The sequence below is a fragment of the Anomaloglossus baeobatrachus genome, unplaced genomic scaffold (genome assembly GCF_048569485.1).
Source record: "Anomaloglossus baeobatrachus isolate aAnoBae1 unplaced genomic scaffold, aAnoBae1.hap1 Scaffold_103, whole genome shotgun sequence".
NCBI classification, from domain to species: Eukaryota; Metazoa; Chordata; class Amphibia; order Anura; family Aromobatidae; genus Anomaloglossus; species Anomaloglossus baeobatrachus.
In genome coordinates, this window is record NW_027441859.1 from 53,903 (window position 1) to 75,000 (window position 21,098).

At 44.7% G+C, this 21,098-nt stretch overlaps 1 protein-coding gene across 2 annotated transcripts in view; it reads right to left on the reverse strand.

The window, feature by feature from the left end:
- CCT5 (chaperonin containing TCP1 subunit 5) overlaps positions 1-21,098 on the reverse strand; it is a 422,120-nt gene that overhangs the window by 36,104 nt on the left and 364,918 nt on the right. Inside the window, exons 9-10 of one of the 2 annotated variants that reach the window (XM_075331906.1) lie at positions 10,512-10,649; positions 10,116-10,296 (exon numbers count right to left, since the gene is read on the reverse strand). In XM_075331906.1, the coding sequence (XP_075188021.1) occupies positions 10,116-10,296; positions 10,512-10,649 (319 nt within the window). Of the gene's footprint in view, positions 1-10,103; positions 10,297-10,511; positions 10,650-21,098 lie in introns of both variants that reach the window. The other variant, XM_075331907.1, reaches the window with a different exon arrangement.

Genomic DNA, 21,098 nt, shown 5'->3' on the forward strand with positions numbered 1-21,098 from the left:
ACTCATTCTAACCAAGCCATTATACTAGCAAACACTCAGTGTACCTAGTGGCATCCTATACGTGGCTATTGGACTTTGCTATAGTCCCACTAGTGCAAAGACATTAGCAGAGCACATCTGCCTGCATTGCACACTACAACTCATTCTAACCAAGCCATTATACTAGCAAACACTCAGTGTACCTAGTGGCATCCTATACGTGGCTATTGGACTTTGCTATAGTCCCACTAGTGCAAAGACATTTGCAGAGCGCGTCTGCCTGCGTTGCACACTACAACTCATTCTAACCAAGCCATTATACTAGCAAACACTCAGTGTACCTAGTGGCATCCTATACGTGGCTATTGGACTTTGCTATAGTCCCACTAGTGCAAAGACATTTGCAGAGCGCGTCTGCCTGCGTTGCACACTACAACTCATTCTAACCAAGCCATTATACTAGCAAACACTCAGTGTACCTAGTGGCATCCTATACGTGGCTATTGGACTTTGCTATAGTCCCACTAGTGCAAAGACATTTGCAGAGCGCGTCTGCCTGCGTTGCACACTACAACTCATTCTAACCAAGCCATTATACTAGCAAACACTCAGTGTACCTAGTGGCATCCTATACGTGGCTATTGGACTTTGCTATAGTCCCACTAGTGCAAAGACATTTGCAGAGCGCGTCTGCCTGCGTTGCACACTACAACTCATTCTAACCAAGCCATTATACTAGCAAACACTCAGTGTACCTAGTGGCATCCTATACGTGGCTATTGGACTTTGCTATAGTCCCACTAGTGCAAAGACATTTGCAGAGCGCGTCTGCCTGCGTTGCACACTACAACTCATTCTAACCAAGCCATTATACTAGCAAACACTCAGTGTACCTAGTGGCATCCTATACGTGGCTATTGGACTTTGCTATAGTCCCACTAGTGCAAAGACATTTGCAGAGCGCGTCTGCCTGCGTTGCACACTACAACTCATTCTAACCAAGCCATTATACTAGCAAACACTCAGTGTACCTAGTGGCATCCTATACGTGGCTATTGGACTTTGCTATAGTCCCACTAGTGCAAAGACAATTGCAGAGCGCGTCTGCCTGCGTTGCACACTACAACTCATTCTAACCAAGCCATTATACTAGCAAACACTCAGTGTACCTAGTGGCATCCTATACGTGGCTATTGGACTTTGCTATAGTCCCACTAGTGCAAAGACATTTGCAGAGCGCGTCTGCCTGCGTTGCACACTACAACTCATTCTAACCAAGCCATTATACTAGCAAACACTCAGTGTACCTAGTGGCATCCTATACGTGGCTATTGGACTTTGCTATAGTCCCACTAGTGCAAAGACATTTGCAGAGCGCGTCTGCCTGCGTTGCACACTACAACTCATTCTAACCAAGCCATTATACTAGCAAACACTCAGTGTACCTAGTGGCATCCTATACGTGGCTATTGGACTTTGCTATAGTCCCACTAGTGCAAAGACATTTGCAGAGCGCGTCTGCCTGCGTTGCACACTACAACTCATTCTAACCAAGCCATTATACTAGCAAACACTCAGTGTACCTAGTGGCATCCTATACGTGGCTATTGGACTTTGCTATAGTCCCACTAGTGCAAAGACATTTGCAGAGCGCGTCTGCCTGCGTTGCACACTACAACTCATTCTAACCAAGCCATTATACTAGCAAACACTCAGTGTACCTAGTGGCATCCTATACGTGGCTATTGGACTTTGCTATAGTCCCACTAGTGCAAAGACATTTGCAGAGCGCGTCTGCCTGCGTTGCACACTACAACTCATTCTAACCAAGCCATTATACTAGCAAACACTCAGTGTACCTAGTGGCATCCTATACGTGGCTATTGGACTTTGCTATAGTCCCACTAGTGCAAAGACATTTGCAGAGCGCGTCTGCCTGCGTTGCACACTACAACTCATTCTAACCAAGCCATTATACTAGCAAACACTCAGTGTACCTAGTGGCATCCTATACGTGGCTATTGGACTTTGCTATAGTCCCACTAGTGCAAAGACATTTGCAGAGCGCGTCTGCCTGCGTTGCACACTACAACTCATTCTAACCAAGCCATTATACTAGCAAACACTCAGTGTACCTAGTGGCATCCTATACGTGGCTATTGGACTTTGCTATAGTCCCACTAGTGCAAAGACATTTGCAGAGCGCGTCTGCCTGCGTTGCACACTACAACTCATTCTAACCAAGCCATTATACTAGCAAACACTCAGTGTACCTAGTGGCATCCTATACGTGGCTATTGGACTTTGCTATAGTCCCACTAGTGCAAAGACATTTGCAGCACGTCTGCCTGCGTTGCACACTCCAACTAATTATAACTAAGTTGCATTGTCAGGGATATTTATTCTTTATTATTCTGCTGTTAATAAAGCTAGACCACCACTGCAATCTTCACCACCTCTCAATTTTTACTACCACATTTTCAGTCCACAATCTTGTCGCAATCAACATGAGTGGCAAAATGACAGATGCTGGTGGAAAGGGGAAGAGGCGTGGTGGAAAAGGCAAAAAAGGTTTTGTCCGTGGGGAAGGTGGCAAAGCTCCATTATCATCTGCTGAAGATAGACCATCTACCAGCAAAAGTAAGATGTCTACTACTTACCGTGGACAATCCGATGTGCTCCCTTTTTTACGGACACGAACAACAGGAAGAAAGGTAGATGATGGGCAAAAAAGGAAAATGCTTGAATGGATCTCAAGTGGTCCAACAAGTGCCCTCTCAGCCACTTCAAGTACCGCATCCAAAAAACACCAGTCCTCTGAGTTGTCATCCCAATCACACTTGATTTCTCCCAGCTCTGAAGTCTCCATCAGCCCTGCACAGTATGGTGGAACTGAGATGGCTGAGTCTGCAGAGCTGTTCAGTCACACTATAGCCTGGGAATCAGAGGTCTGCTCCCAAGCTACAGTGAGTACAGAACAGGAAATGGTCTGCAGTGATGCCCAGAACCTTTGTGACTCAGATTCAGGCCGTGAGGACCAAGTTTCTGAGCATAATGTTGACCCTTTGTCACAAACTGTAACACCTGTGGTTATAGACAATGAGGAACATACTGATGAAGATGAGACGCAGATACCCGATTGGGATGACAACTTAAATATTCCGTCAGGGCAAGAAGAGGCTCGGTCTGAGGGGGAGGGGAGTGCAAACACAACAATTGATGATGACGTTCTAGATCCCACCTACTGTCAACCCCCAGTCAGGCACTCGAGGAGGTCAACAGAGGCGGTGGAGGAGGATGCAACCGACGACGAAGTTACCTTGCGCCTTCCTGGACAGAGTCGGAGCACTGGTAGCACGTCTACAACTGCATCCTCAGCCACCACTCTGCCTATGAGCATTATTCGGGGTGGATCAACAGGTCGCATGGCCTCTAAGCCTTGCCTAGCCTGGTCCTTTTTTCACATCGAAAAAGATCGCCCAACTCATGTGATATGTAACATTTGTCATGATTCTCTTAGTAGAGGTCAAAAGCTCAGCAGTTTGACAACTTCTTCCATGAATCGTCACATGAATAAATATCATAAGTCCCGGTGGGAAGCTCACCGTGCTGCAATGCGGCCTAGCGGAGCGAACCATCCACCGCCCGCCCCTTCCACTGCATCCGCGCGCTCTTCATCTTCTAGGACTGTGGGGACAGCTGCCACACCTGTTTTTCCACGCAAAACTTCCACCACTGTAACCGCAACAGGCAGTTTGCTTGTAAGGTCGTCAGTTGGTTTGGAAGGGGAAACAAGTGAGTGTGTACAGCTCTCTCAGACATCGATAGCACCAACGTTGGATGAAGGCAACATCATGTCTCCGCCTGCACTTTCCTCACAAACCTGCATTTTTCCAGGGACACCCTACTCAACACCGTCTACACACAGCAGCCAGATCTCTGTCCCTCAGATGTGGTCAAATAAAAGGCCACTTCCTCCGACCCATGACAAAGCTAAGAGGTTGACTCTATCCCTCTGTAAGCTGTTGGCTACCGAAATGCTGCCTTTCCGCCTAGTGGACACACAGGATTTTAGAGACCTTATGTCTGTCGCTGTGCCCCAGTACCAGATGCCTAGTCGCCACTACTTCTCTAAGAAAGGTGTGCCCGCGCTACACCAGCATGTCGCACACAACATCACCGCTTCCTTGAGAAACTCTGTGTGTGAACGGGTGCATTTCACCACCGATACTTGGACCAGTAAGCATGGACAGGGACGTTACATGTCGCTGACTGGGCACTGGGTAACTATGGTGATAGATGGTGAAGGGTCTGCTGCACAAGTCTTGCCGTCCCCACGACTTGTGTGTCAATCCTCTGTCTGTCCAAGTTCCGCCACTGCTTCTGCATCCTCCACCTCATCTGGGTCCTCCACCTCCGCCCCAAGCCTGCCTGGTCAGGCCACCAGCGTTCTCACTGCGCAGAAGGAATCACGCACCCCTCATTACTATGCTGGCAGCAGAGCGCAACGGCATCAGGCGGTCTTTAGCTTGACATGTCTTGGTAATAAGAGTCACACAGCTGAGGAGTTGTGGTCAGCTTTGCGGTCCGAGTTTAATAAATGGTTGTCTCCACTCAAACTGCAGCCTGGTAAGGCCGTGTGCGACAATGCTGCAAACCTGGGTGCGGCACTTCGCCTGGGCAAGGTGACACACGTACCTTGTATGGCTCACGTGTTGAACCTTGTCGTGCAGCAATTTTTAACACACTATCCCGGCCTAGATGGCCTTCTGAACAGGGCACGAAAACTGTCAGCTCACTTCCGCCGTTCAAGCGCCGCAGCAGAGCGACTTGCATCGCTCCAGAAGTCTTTCGGCCTGCCGGTTCATCGCCTGAAATGCGATGTGGCGACACGCTGGAATTCAACTCTCCACATGTTACAGCGACTGTGGCAGCACCGCAGAGCCCTGGTGCAATACGTCATGACGTATAGCCTGGGCCAACGAGATGCAGAGGTGGGGCAGATCACCCTGATGGAGTGGTCTCAGATCAAGGACCTATGCACCCTTCTGCACAGTTTCGACATGGCGACGAATATGTTTAGCGCTGACAATGCCATTATCAGCATGACGATTCCAGTCATTTACATGCTGGAGCACACGCTAAACACTATTCGGAGTCAGGGGGTGGGACAACATGAAGGGGAGGAACTACAGGAGGATTCATATGCGCAAGGGACAACAACATCACCAAGGTCCAGACGTTCATCATCACCAACGCAGCAGGCATGGGACCATGGGGGACAGGGATCGACAAGGGCGCATAGTAGCAGGCGAAATGTTGAGCAAGGTGCAGGAGAACATGAAGAAATGGAGGACGAACTGTCCATGGACATGGAAGACTCAGCGGATGAGGGAGACCTTGGTCAAATTTCAGTTGAAAGAGGTTGGGGTCAGATGTCAGAGGAAGAAAGAACGGGTAGCACCTCTATGCCACAAACACAGCATGGACTTGGTCCGCATGGCTGCGCAAGACACATGAGTGCCTTTTTGTTGCACTACCTCCAACATGACCCTCGTATTGTCAAAATTAGAAGTGATGATGACTACTGGATTGCCACACTATTAGATCCCCGGTACAAGTCCAAATTTTGTGACATAATTCCAGCCATAGAAAGGGACGCACGTATGCAGGAGTATCAGCAGAAGCTGTTACTAGATCTTAGCTCGGCTTTTCCACCAAACAACCGTGCAGGTGCAGGGAGTGAATCTCCCAGTTGTAACTTGACAAACATGGGACGGTCTCGTCATCTTCAACAGTCTACCCGTACCAGTAGGACCTTTTCTGGTGCCGGTAACAGCAATTTTATGGAATCTTTTCATAATTTTTTTAGACCCTCTTTTGCAAGGCCACCAGAGACAACAAGTCTGACACATAGTCAACGGCTGGAGAGGATGATACAGGAGTATCTCCAAATGAACATCGATGCCATGACTGTGCAACTGGAGCCTTGCTCCTTTTGGGCTTCAAACCTACAAAAATGGCCAGAGCTCGCAACTTACGCCTTGGAGATTTTGTCGTGTCCAGCTGCCAGCGTTGTCTCTGAACGTGTATTCAGTGCTGCTGGGTGTGTGCTGACAGATAAGCGCACGCGTCTGTCCAGTGACAATGTGGACAGACTGACGTTCATCAAAATGAACAAGTCATGGATCCAGAAGGAATTTACTACCCCTGTGTCATCCTGGGGAGAGTAAATGCTTGTGGATTTGGAATGTGCTTGATGCAAATCAAAACATCCTGTTTGCAACTAGGGCCCAAGTGCTGCCACTGATGGGGTGGGTGTCTGTGTGGCCCAATTTTTGGAAAAAAGGGAGACTCCGCTTGGAGTAACCCTTGCTTACATTGTTTTTAAAAGAAGCCAAGATGAACAAGTCATGGGTCAGCAAAGACTTTGCTACCTACCCCGGTGTCATCCTGGGGACGGCTAAGAATAGCGTATTTTTGAATGTGCTTGATGCAAATCAAAACATCCTGTTTGCAACTAGGGCCCAAGTGCTGCCACTGATGGGGTGGGTGTCTGTGTGGCCCAATTTTTGGAAAAAAGGGAGACTCCGCTTGGAGTAACCCTTGCTTGCTGTGTTTTTAAAAGAAGCCAAGATGAACAGAGCTGGGATCAGGAAAGACTTTGCTACCTACCCCGGTGTCATCCTGTGGACGGCTAAGAATAGCGTATTTTTGAATGTGCTTGATGCAAATCAAAACATCCTGTTTGCAACTAGGGCCCAAGTGCTGCCACTGATGGGGTGGGTGTCTGTGTGGCCCAATTTTTGGAAAAAAGGGAGACTCCGCTTGGAGTAACCCTTGCTTACATTGTTTTTAAAAGAAGCCAAGATGAACAAGTCATGGGTCAGCAAAGACTTTGCTACCTACCCCGGTGTCATCCTGGGGACGGCTAAGAATAGCGTATTTTTGAATGTGCTTGATGCAAATCAAAACATCCTGTTTGCAACTAGGGCCCAAGTGCTGCCACTGATGGGGTGGGTGTCTGTGTGGCCCAATTTTTGGAAAAAAGGGAGACTCCGCTTGGAGTAACCCTTGCTTACATTGTTTTTAAAAGAAGCCAAGATGAACAAGTCATGGGTCAGCAAAGACTTTGCTACCTACCCCAGTGTCATCCTGGGGACGGCTAAGAATAGCGTATTTTTGAATGTGCTTGATGCAAATCAAAACATCCTGTTTGCAACTAGGGCCCAAGTGCTGCCACTGATGGGGTGGGTGTCTGTGTGGCCCAATTTTTGGAAAAAAGGGAGACTCCGCTTGGAGTAACCCTTGCTTACATTGTTTTTAAAAGAAGCCAAGATGAACAAGTCATGGGTCAGCAAAGACTTTGCTACCTACCCCGGTGTCATCCTGGGGACAGCTAAGAATAGCGTATTTTTGAATGTGCTTGATGCAAATCAAAACATCCTGTTTGCAACTAGGGCCCAAGTGCTGCCACTGATGGGGTGGGTGTCTGTGTGGCCCAATTTTTGGAAAAAAGGGAGACTCCGCTTGGAGTAACCCTTGCTTACATTGTTTTTAAAAGAAGCCAAGATGAACAAGTCATGGGTCAGCAAAGACTTTGCTACCTACCCCGGTGTCATCCTGGGGACGGCTAAGAATAGCGTATTTTTGAATGTGCTTGATGCAAATCAAAACATCCTGTTTGCAACTAGGGCCCAAGTGCTGCCACTGATGGGGTGGGTGTCTGTGTGGCCCAATTTTTGGAAAAAAGGGAGACTCCGCTTGGAGTAACCCTTGCTTGCTGTGTTTTTAAAAGAAGCCAAGATGAACAGAGCTGGGATCAGGAAAGACTTTGCTACCTACCCCGGTGTCATCCTGTGGACGGCTAAGAATAGCGTATTTTTGAATGTGCTTGATGCAAATCAAAACATCCTGTTTGCAACTAGGGCCCAAGTGCTGCCACTGATGGGGTGGGTGTCTGTGTGGCCCAATTTTTGGAAAAAAGGGAGACTCCGCTTGGAGTAACCCTTGCTTGCTGTGTTTTTAAAAGAAGCCAAGATGAACAGAGCTGGGATCAGGAAAGACTTTGCTACCTACCCCGGTGTCATCCTGGGGACGGTTAAGAATAGCGTATTTTTGAATGTGCTTGATGCAAATCTAGCTGTGAAGTGTACAACTGGGGCCCAAGTGCTGCCACTGAAGGGGTGGGTGTGTGTGGGGCCCAATTTTTGGAAAAAAGGGAGACTCCGCTTGGAGTAACCCTTGCTTGCTGTGTTTTTAAAAGAAGCCAAGATGAACAGAGCTGGGATCAGGAAAGACTTTGCTACCTACCCCGGTGTCATCCTGGGGACGGATAAGAATGGCGTATTTTTGAATGTGCTTGATGCAAATCTAGCTGTGAAGTGTACAACTGGGGCACAACTGCTGCCACTGAAGGGGTGGGTGTGTGGGGCCCAATTTTTGGAAAAAAGGGAGACTCCGCTTGGAGTCACCTTGCGGTGTTTTACATGACTTTAGAAGGGCGTGCCATGCCTATATCTGTGTGTCCTCCTCTTTTTCCTTGTCCAGCTGTTTTGTTTTCGCATGAGTACATGTCCTTGTCACTTTCCCATGTGTTTGTGTTGTGTTGTGAGTTGTTTGTCACCTTTTGGACACCTTTGAGGGTGTTTTCTAGGTGTTTTACTGTGTTTGTGATTGCCTGCCATTGTTTCCTATGGGCTCGAGTTCGGTTCGTCGAACGTTCGACGAGCCGAACTCGAGCCAGACCCCCCGTTCGGCGAACCGCCTCGAGCCGAACCGGGACCGGTTCGCTCATCTCTAGTCAACATGTATGATATTGCTTCAAAGGAGAAAACTCACTTAACGACCCTTGAAAGTTGGTGCCTTCCCGACCTTTAATTATATTTAAGGGAAATTGTTCATAAACCATAAATTATAATAACCCTTAAAAGCATCAACTTTATTCTAGCCAACTTAAAAACATCTGAAATACACAAATAACCAAAGTACACAAAAAAGGAAGGAGGGTTAAAGATCACACCCTACAAATATACCTCCCTGTCCACTACCTTGCACGGAGGTCGGCACTCTAAGATGAACGATATGGCACCCCCACTCTCCGAAGGCTATCCCTAGCCTGCCCTGCCTCACCCTAATAAAAAATATGAAAGGGGCTCATATCAAGGGACAAAGTGCAAGTAGTGCTCAAAAATGTATCCAAGGGATAGTCTATGTCACATGGAGAACGTATACATGCTAAAGTTCCACCTCACACTAATCACGATTTAGTGAGGTTAGAAACAGACAGTTTTTGTGCATGAAAGAGGCGCGCCATATATACATACACCCTAAATATAAACCTCCCTGCTGTCCACTACCTCACGTGGAGGTCGGCACCCTAATGATAAATGATATGGCGCCCCCACTCTCCGATGACTATCCCTAGACTGCCCTAATGCACTCTAGCAGCAAGATAAAGTGTTCAGGCTTATAATTTAGATTAAGTGCATAGCCGCGTTCATAACATTTGAAAAAAAGCAGATAAATACATTCATGGGGATAGCCTTCCCGGCCTTTGACATGTGTCATATGTGTCATAGCGGGTTTCCATTCCTGCAGCTCTGGTGAACGAGTTAACTGAAACGTCACCAGAGCTGCAGCTACGTGAGGACCTGTAGCTGAGCCCAGAGGGTGGCTCGCCAAATTTTTTTTTTTTTTTTTACAAATAAATACAAAAATTATTGCCCTAAATTTACCACTAACATGAAGCAAAATACATCACGACAAAATCTCAGAATCGCTAGGATCCGTTGAAGCGTTAGAGTTATTACCTCATAAAAGGGACACTGGCAAGAATTGCGCAAAATGGCAAAGTCAGTAAGGTCAAAATAGGCTGGGTGGTGAAGGAGTTAAAATGGATTTTACAGGATTTAATGAGTGATGTGTATTGACTGGATCAGCGGAAAATTGATCTGACACCAGTCAGAAATAGCAATGTATGGGTACAAAATAGCAGCTCAGTGCTCAGCCTAGTACAGCGCTTTCCCATTAAGGTATATGTACTGAAATAACGTAATATTTTTTGTTTATGAATTGGTACAATAACAATCTCATATTAAATATTTCTCTAAAATTTTCCGGACCTTAAAGCTCACCATTTGAACTCTTGTGCAGACAGTCGATCCCAAGGGCAGGGTTATTTTCTTTCAGTTGTTTTGCACGTACTTCAGTCATAGTTTGAATAGGGTTCATACCACTGTTCTCTGCAAGTGACATTGGGATAGCTTCCAAAGCATCAGCAAAAGCTTGCATTGCATATTGCTCCAAAGAAGGACACTACATGGAAAATGGAAGTTAAAATATGAACTTAAGTGGTATTTAAATAACTGCCTCACATACAATTTAGCCTAATAAATTAACCAGCAAATATTTTGTGGAAAGCCTAAAAAGGCCAGAACGATAAGTTTCAGAAACCATTTCAAATAGAAACTACAAAAGAGTACAACAAACTAGCTTTTATTTTACTTTTTTGCTTACACGGTGAAATTTACCTTGTCTGCAGCCTGGCTAACTGCTAATGCACATGATATTTCTGCAGCTCCACCACCATAAACAATGCGACTGTCGCGTACTAAGTTGCGAATGACACACAGTGCATCATGAAGTGAACGCTTGGCTTCTTCAATTATCTGTAAATGAAAACCATATATTTTACTATGTATTCTTCTAAACATGGCACAGGTGAAGATCAAATGAATGAAAAAAAAACAAAACAAAAACGAACTAGGATATGAAAAAAATGTATCTCAACATAGTAATAAATTAGCGCTTATCTTATCTGGTAAGGTGCCCCAAAATTGTTGGTGAGGTGCCAATGGAGAGGAAAGTTTGACTGTGATCAAACTCTTTAAATGGCCTTTTTACGGCAACATTTTTTTTTGTTTAGAAACACGTTTGATGCATTTTGTGCTAGTTTACAAAGTTTTGGGTTCGGTAGACAAACTAAATACAATAAGAGTTTCTTATATTTGAATTTGGGCATGGAAAATCAATACAAAGTCATAAGGGCCAATTTAATCAAGACTGGCGTAGTGCACACTCGCGAGTGTCAAACTTCATGGAGTATACGAGGCGCCAGAACGTGTGCGACGTGCCAGAAATGCTAGTCTAGCCATGCCAGATTCATTTTGGCTGCGCTAATTTAAAGTGGCAGTAAAACAGAAGTTGCAAAATTCTAGCACACCTCCATAACTTGCAAAAATTTTGTGACTTTTCATAGCTTCTACGCAAATTTTGTAGTCTTAACACCTTCATGAATCAGCCGCACTGTGCTTTTTCTGCTGAGGTTTCATTAGAATAAGATTCAGAGCCCAATAACTGTGTGTGTGTGTATATTATATTATATTATTATTATATATATATGTATATCTATAGCATTCATAGTAAGCAATTGGTCCAAACTTCTTCTCTGAATGCTACTTCAAATGAAAACTGTAAAACTTGCACAATTTTGTTTTTAGTGGTCACAATTTCAAATGGAGAAATGTGCTTTTATCTCAACTTATGAGCAACTTCTCTCCTCCAGTTAACCTCTTGAAGTTATTATTCACCAACAAAAAATAGCTAATATCAGTCTTTGTCAAAGCAAGATATACTTGCCAGCCAAATGAAATATCAGATTACAGCTCCACAGGGTACCTGGTTTCTCAAGAGATGCAGTTTACCTTAAATTTAGAGGTAATCGGCAGGTGAATAATTTTTAAATCATGTAAACTATGTCTTCAGGGTTACTGGGAGCAGCGCCTACAGTAAGAAATTGAAGTTAGTCTACCTCCAACCACTCACTTTTAGCCATCGGGGTGGTGCAGCAGGCTGTTAGTCATCACTCAATACATAGTGAAAGCCTTGTTTTTAGTGATGGGCGGACACAGACTATAAAAGTCAAGATGCATGCAGGTTCAAAATAACTCTAGCACCGACCCCGGAGTTCTCAGGGAACTCCGGATAAATATCTGGGTCTGGCCACCTGTGCACTATAAAAAAAAAAAAAAAAAAGAAGAAAAAAATTAGAATAAAGCAGGCGCTTTATTCTTACCGGTCTCCGCGTAGCTTTAACTCCACTACCAGGCCGCTCACTCTACTTCCAGGGATGCTAATTATCTTTCATGCATATTCACAGCTTCCCCCACCCACCGGCACTCCCAGCATTGCTAATTGGTTGCAGTCAGACGGGTCCCAACCCTGTGTAACAACGTGTCTGACTGCAGCCAGAGGTGCTATTGCTGTCAAAGTAAATTTAAAAAGTTGAGTACAGTCTCCCCTGTATTATGATACCCAGCACATATAAAGCATACGGCATAAGGCTGCAGTCCCCATCCATGTGCTTATGTTAGCTGTATATCAAAATAAAAGTTAGTGGGGGGCGTGGCCTGGCAATGACACGGGTTAGACATGTGTGCTGAGAGCTCTGATCACCCGCATGGAAAAGAGCAGACTACCGTGCTAATTCAGGAAGAGAGGTGACCCCAGCTGGGAGTGCCCATAGATCTCCATCGGGCAGTTTGAGGACTGGGAGAATTGTGCAGCAGGACTTTTGGGGCATAACTTGCTGGAGCAGCGTGGTGACAGGCCTGCGGCCTAACAAAATCCTCCGCCTACTGCTACACATCATGGTCAGTTCCCGAGTACTTTGGGCGCCTGTGGCAGACTTCAGTCCAGGGCTCCTCCATCGGGTCTCCGGTGGATGTGAGCGGGGCCGCTGAAGAGGACAACACCTACCCCTGCTCTGAATCAGGGCACCTGAGTGCGCGGCGACAGTGCAGAAGCCAGGGTAAGCCGTCAGCAGATTTGCATACAGCTTTGTGCACAGCAGGGGAGCATCACGCAACTGCTGAACAAAAGGAGGCTGTGGAGATTAATTATATAGCTGAACAGCCTATTGACAAGTATACAGTTATCCCCTGGTTTTATCTTGGTATTGAAAGCTGAAGCCCATGGCAGGGTGTTTTATCTCCCCTAATTTAATTTAGCCATCCTGCATTATAAAACACTTTGTGTGGTCTTGCTAAAGGTGGTGTCACACATAGCGACGATGACATTGACGTCACTGCTAAGTCACCATTTTCTGTGACGTAGCAGCGATGTCCCATCGATGTCGCTGTGTGTGACATCCAGCAACGACCTGGCCCCTGCTGTGAGGTCGCCGGTCGTTGCTGAATGTCCTGCTTCATTTTTTGGACGTTGCTTTCCCGCTGTGAAGCACACATCGCTGTGTGTGACAGCGAGAGAGCGACGAACTGAAGCGAGCAGGGAACCGGCGTCTTGGCAGCCTGCGGTAAGCTGGGCAGCCACGGTAAACATTGGGTAACCAAGAAGCCCTTTCCTTGGTTACCCGATATTTACATTAGATACTAGCACCGCCACCCTCAGGCTGCCAGTGCCGGCTCCCTGCATACGTAGCTGGAGTACACATCGGGTAATTAACCCGATGTGTACTCTGGCTAGGAGTGCAGGGAGCCAGCACTAAGCGGTGTGCTCTCACGCTGCCAGTGCCGGCTCCCTGCTCACGTAGCTGGAGTACACATCGGGTAATTAACCCGATGTGTACTCTGGCTAGGAGTGCAGGGAACAGGGAGTCGGCACTGGCAGCGTGAGAGCGGCGGACCCTAGTAACTAAGGTAAATATCGGGTAACCAAGAGAAGTGCTTTCCTTGGTTACGATATTTACCTTAGTTACGCTTCCACGCGTCGCTGCTGGCTGGGGGCTGGTCACTGGCCGCTGGTGAGATCTGCCTGTTTGACACCTCACCAGCGACCATGTAACGACGCAGCAGCGATCCTGATAAGGTCAGATCGCTGGTCGTAATCGCTGCTGCGTCGCTATGTGTGACACCACCTTAACCTCCTAATGATAAGGAGAAGTAAAAGAACATCACCATCCCCCACACCAGTGGAGACTCCAGGCTCAACCTCCCAGAGGGGCATTCAGAAATTCTTCAAAAGAGGGAAGTGGTCATTGCAAAAATACAGATAACATGGCCTCCACAGCTCATCCTAAAACACAGTCCACAACACAGCAGAAGGAACAAAATACAGGAAAGCTCTTGCTCTCTAAAACAAGAACTACAGAGAATAATAGCACTCCCTCTCAGGCAGCTCCTGGGGCAACTCTAAATGAAGCATCTCTTATGCAAACGTCACTTATGATCAAATAAATTAAGGATCTCAGGTCCCAAATGATGAAATTCCCTACCAAAGTTGATATGGAAGGATATATAGCGTGGCTTGAGAATCTTTATAAATCTGAAATACAAGCTTTAAATGCTACGGTGACACCGGTATCGGACAAGGTATCTGAATTGGAAACCACCTCAACCTCACTGGCAGGGGAACAGATGACGCAGAAGGAGACCTTGGCTCTTCAATCAAAACATCTGGACTATCTTTTTGGAGCGGTTGAGGATCTGGAGAACCGCAACCAACGCAATAATATCAGGATTCGTGGTCTTCCAGAAGCTGCCTCTGCATCAGATTTACTATCCACCCTCAGGGGTATATTCAATTCCCTGCTGGGGAAAGAGCCCACAGAGGAACTGTTGATTGACAGAGCACACCGAGCTCTACGGCCTCGTAACCAGGACTCCGAGATATTATTTGCCGAATCCATTATTTTACTATCAAAGAAGAAATAATGAAACAGGCCAGGATCAAGAGTCCATTTGATTTTGATGGCTCCCGTTTGCAGTTCCTAGCAGACTTATCCAGTACCACGCTGTCCAAGCCTAGAGCTTTGCGACAAATCCTGGAGGCACTGAAGGAAAGGGGTGTCCCCTATTCCTGGGGATTCCCTTTCCAGCTGCAGGTCCGAGATCAAAGAGGAGTGATGTCTCTGAAAGATCCGAATGGTTTGCTGGAATTCCTGACACGCCTGGATCTCCCTCCAATCTCAATTTTGGACTGGCCGACCTTCCCGTTGGCACCCCCGAAGCGTGTTAATGGCCGCAGACGTAGGTCTCTGCAACAGATGCGGCAAGGAAACCATGTGCCTCCGGTACGCCTGTCAAGCTACACATACTCCAGAACCTTGATATGCGGTAACCTAAGGTTTAAAATGTTTGATTGTGAAATTCTTGTCACACCTGAAGAGGTGCAGGAGTTGGCCTAGTTTTGTTTTTTTGTTTAAGCATGCCCTGGAGACAGCGGGTTTAAATGTAGATTTATCCCTACTAACCTCTCCTGGGAGGGGTGAGATTCGAGAGGAGATAAGGTGACAGTATTAAGGGCCCCTATTGGTCTAGGACCACTCCTGCTTACCTCTCTGCTATCCCCGCACTTGATAGCTTGTTTTTATTCAAGAACCTTATTGTTCAATATTTTGGCTTCCTCTCAAGAGAATTGTTACAGGTTATTGTGGATATTAGACTTTAGAAGGGGGATTGCAAAGTTATATAATTGTCTCTCTTCCTCTATGCATTTTTTTATGATGTCGGTTAACCCATGCCGGTGATCTTCCCAGTTATTGAAAAACACCCCCCACTTAAATAACTTGTTTTACCAAGTTTTGGATCATCCTTGGTACTAAGGTAGGAAGGATTCTCCTTATACCTTCTCCTTGTAGTAGACACAAGGAGATTGCCTATTTCTTTAATAAGCTGGTGTTTTCTTAATTATTTCCTACAGTATTTCCTACTTAATTTCTATTCTCTTCCTATTGTCCTACTACACTCTTCCCCTTCCTGCCCTATCTTTGTCCCTTTACCCCGTCCAGAACTCCACAAGCTGAAATGTCAACAATCAAGGTAGCCTCATTTAATGCTACAGGTTTTAATACCCCACAGAAGCGAGCAGAAATCCTCTATGGAATGCACAAAATGGGGGTTCGAGTGCTATATATTCAGGAAACACATTTTAAGAGTAACCATTTCCCTGAGGTCAAAAACAAATATTTTACACAGTGGTACCATAGCTCTAATCCAGACTCTAGATCTAAAAGGGACCAGCATAGCCATTCACAAAAGCATGCAGCATACGTTATTTGGAACAGACAGATGAGCGGGGACGCTTTGTGTTTTTGATAATGTCGGTAGAGAATCAAACGTATACTTTTGCTAATCTGTATCTCCCTAACAAAGACCAGGTTAAATCTTTGCGGAGTTATCTGCAACGGTTGGAGGGATTCATGGAGGGATTTCTAATACTGGTTGGTGACTTCAACATGATTATGGATAAGACAATGGACTTCTCTTCTGGTAAGCCATCAATTCCCTCTTCACAGCTGTCCACATTGAAGGCACATTTAGCCAACTTAAAGGCAGTAGACATCTGGCGGATCCTACACCCGAGAGAGAGGGAATATACTTTCTATTCATCCCTCCACAATACATATTAGTAGAATTGATAACTTTTTTATTTCGCATCATCTTCTGGGTTGGGGACCTGCTGCTTCAGTTGGCACTGTGACCTGGTCCGATCATGCACCTATTTTTCTCTCCTTTCAACCACTGGGTGGAGGTGCCAAACAATGGAGTTGGCGTCTAAACCCAAATTTATTGCAGGATGAGACTTGGGTTGAGGCAGTCAAAAAAACGATGGAGGAATTTCTTCGTGTTCACGATAAAGATGAGACCCCACGCCCTGTTCAATGGGAAGCTATGAAATGTGTCATTCGTGGCGTTTTAATAAGGGAAGGGTCACGACTAAAAAAAAAAAAGGCTCACATCACTGAGATGATAGCTCGAATTCAGGGTCTAGAGAGGAAACACAAACAGAATCTAACATGTAACTATGATTGAACTGAATAAGATTAGAGAAGATCTGAAGAAATTGGTGGATCAGAGTTCTTTCACATAGGGAAAAGATGCGCAGCTTCTTTTATGAATTTACGGACAAATGTGGAGGTCCATTAGCAAGACACACATATCCAAGAGCTCCCAACACATATATTCCAAAGATTCGGAACACTAAGGGAGAGGATGTCCATGAATCAAATCGGATTGCCCAAACTTTTAAAGACTACTACGAGTCTTTATAGAATATCACAGGACAATACGCAGACATGTCCCAGTCACGGAAACAGGCAAAAATTGCTCAATATATTGAGCAAACGGCACTCCCCACTCTATCAAGTACTATTAAGGATCTAGACCAACATATTACAGTGGAAGAAATAGAGAAGGTAATTAAATTAATCCCACACAATAAATGTCCGGGCCCTGACTGTTTTACGGCTAAATTCTATAAACTATTGTCACCATTTTTATCGCCTTTCTTGGTCAAAGTGTTTAATGAGGTCTCACGTTCAAAGCCGTTCCCTAATCAAACACTGGAAGCGCATATTTCGCTCATTCCGAAACCGGGGAAAGACCCAAATCTTTGCTCAAATTATAGACCCATTTCGCTCATTAAACTCGATGTTAAATTGTTTTCTAAAATAATAGCTATGAGATTGGCCACTCACCTACCATACTTAATCGATAATGACCAAGTGGGATTTATCCCAGCACGGGAAGCCCGAGAGAATACTTTAAAGACTTTATGACTTATGTCTCATGCCAAGTCGAGTCATATCCCATCCTGTATTTTATCAATTGACGCCGAAAAGGCATTTGACCGAGTAGACTGGTAATTTCTTCATAGTGCCTTAAAACAGATAAACATTGGTCCTAATTTACTTAATAAAGTTATGGCCTTATACCATAACCCATCAGCTAGGGTCAGATGTAATGGGATACACTCGGGCTCCTTCGGTATCACTAATGGCACCAGGCAGGGATGCACACTATCACCACTATTGTATGCTATTGTAATGGAACACCTAGAAGTTGCACTAAGGAGCAATCCAGACATCCATGGCATTTCAATAGGCCAACAAACATAAATTGTCCCTGTATGCAGATGATCTTTTGTTATATGTCACAAATCCAAGGGTGTCCCTGCCGGTGATCATGAGGGAGTTTGACAGGTATGGCTTTGTGAGTAATTTTAAGGTCAATCTTACTAAGTCAGAAATACTAAAAGTTAATCTACCGACAACAGAACAACAGGCACTACAAAACCTTTTTCCATTCAATTGGTGTTCTTCCTCCATGCAATATCTGGGAGTAAGACTGACACCAAACCCCTCACAAATCTTTCAACTCAATTATCAACCTTTATTCACCCCAATAATGAAAGACTTTCAGAAATACAGGGGGGGGGGGTGTGAAACTATCATGGTTTGGCAAAATTAATGTTATTAAAATGGACATCCTCCCCAAGCGACTCTACCTTTTCCAAGCTATGCTGATAGCGTTATCAAATAGTTTTTTTAAGCAACTTAATACGGCATGTTCTAAACTAGTGTAGGGAAATACAAAATCAAGAATTGCACAGAAGCTCCTCTGTAAACATAAAAGTAGAGATGGGGCATGTTTACCAGACTTCAGGAACTATCACAGAGCAGCTGTCCTCGTCCGAATCATAGATTGGTTCCATTGTGCGGATGTAAAGCAGTGGGTCTCTCTTTAGAATGATCTTTCATCAGTCAAATTATCTTCACTTCCTTGGGTCTCCAAAAAGTCTCGTCAACAGCTCGTACTACATGCTTCACTGACACGAGATCTACTTAGAATTTGGGATAACCTTATAACGAAACAAGCTCTCTCGCGTGTTCCAGGTCCCATGACACCAATATTTGACAACCCTGACTTCCCACCGGGAGTGGGGGTAGAGAGGTTTTTAATGTGGACAGTTAGTCATAAAACCAGACTTACTCATGTGTGGTCTACCTTCCAGTCATTCCCTACTTTATCAAGCCTGAGACGCTCCCTCCCGGACCAGCATATACCCTGGTTTATGTATTTACAGCTCCGATCCTTTCTACATGCCCTCCGGCCGTATCAGGTGCCTTGTTTGGAACTAACGCCTTTTGATTCTCTACTGATTCAGGATACACCTCCCCGACATCTCATCTCTCAGGTCTACTCAATCCTTAGCCAGCAAAATGATGGGACTAAGCCGTGGTTTGAAAGAAAATGGGAAAGGGAACTAGGAATGGTATTTACCACTGACCAATGGGAAAAAGCTTTTTTTTTTATACACACAAGCTCCCCTTGACCTGTAAAGCCCAGGAACAAAATTATAAACTTATCACCAGATGGTACAGATGTCCAGACTTACACAAAATATACCCCTCAGTCTCAGATTCCTGCTGGAGATGTGGTTCAGCCTCTGGTAACATGCTACATATATGGTGGGATTGCCCATCTATTCAGCAACTGTGGAATAAAATCTTTGATGTTTATTCACATGTCTCTGGTGAGATGGTATCTAAAATCCACAAATTGGCCTGCTGTCCATGATTCCAGGGTCTATAAAAGTAGTTAAACAAGGTCTTTTGAAACATTGCATGACAGCTGCACACTCAATTCCGAGAACGTGGCGGCCATCCAATGCCCCTACCTTAGGAGACTGGTTTGCTGAAATGGATTTCTGAAGCAGAATGGAGAGATTGTCTTCCCACAGTGAGATGCACCCAGAACGATACTATATGGTATGGCAGAGCTGGATTTTGTTTCGGGATTCACCCCAATTTGTCCATTTTGGATAGAGTTCTATGCCTGGTAAAGGTATATCTTGGTTGGAGACATTGTCTAACGTGAAATTCTTAGGATCCCCCCTCCCCTCCTCCTCCTACCTTCTCTCTCCCCTTCTTTATCTATTTTTCTCTCCTTAACATCTTTACTTCGCTTTTTTCTTTGTCTCTTTACTCTTTGTGTTTCTTAAATCGCTTACATGGTTCAGTAATCAGACTCGTATGTTTGTACAAAATATGTAGAGGTTTGGTTTTCATTATTGAATGATATATGGTTTTGTGTGACCAGATGTTAAGTCATATGATGGCTTGGAGAAGAGTCTTTATTTATCCTGGAATGTGATTGTTCATACTTTTGTAATATTCAATAAAATCTTGGTTGATGAAAAAAAATAAGAGGAAGTGCATGCAATTTTTTTATATCTGACATAAATTACATATATATATATATATATGTATGTATGTGTGTGTATATATATATTTTATTATATATATATATATATATATATATATATATACATATATATATAATTAAAATATATTATGTATGTATGTGTGTGTATATATATTTTATTATATATATATAATTAAAATATTATTATATATATATATATATATATATATATATATATATATTACACACACACACACACACACACACACACACACACATCTATATATCCATACACACACACAATACAGACCAAAAGTTTAGACACACATTTCTAGAATAGTTGTTAAGAGGAGACTTTGTGCAGCAGGCCTTCATGGTAAAATAGCTGCTAGGAAACCACTGCTAAGAACAGGCAACAAGCAGAACAGACTTGTTTGGGCTAAAGAACACAAGGAATGGACATTAGACCACTGGAAATCTGTGCTTTGGTCTGATGAGTCCAAATTTGAGATCTTTGGATCCAACCACCCTGTCTTTGTAGAAAAGGTGAACGGATGGACTCTACATGGCTGGTTCCCACCGTGAAGCATGGAGGAGGAGATGTGATGGTGTGGGGGTGCTTTGCTGGTGACACTGTTGGGGATTTATTCAAAATTGAAGGCATACAGAACAAGCATGCCTACCACAGCATCTTGCAGCGGCATGCTATTCCATCCGGTTTGCATTTAGTTGGACCATCATTTATTTTTCAACATGACAATGACCCCAAACACACCTCCAGGCTGTGTAAAGGCTATTTGACTAAGAAGGAGAGTGATGGGGTGCTACACCAGATGACCTGGTCTCCACAGTCACCAGACCTGAACCCAATCAAAATGGTTTGGGGTGAGATTGACCGCAAAGTGAAGGCAAAAGGGCCAACAAGTGCTAAGCATCTCTGGGAACTCCTTCAAGACTGTTGGAAAACCATTTCCGGTGACTACCACTTGAAGCTCATCAAGAGAATGCCAAGAGTGTGCAAAGTAGTAATGAAAGCAAAAGGTGGCTACTTTGAAGAACCTAGAATAAGACATATTTTCAGTTGTTTCACACTAAGTATTTCATTCCACATGTGTTAATTCATAGTTTTGATGCCTTCAATGTGAATTTACAGTTTCCAGAGTCCTGAAAATA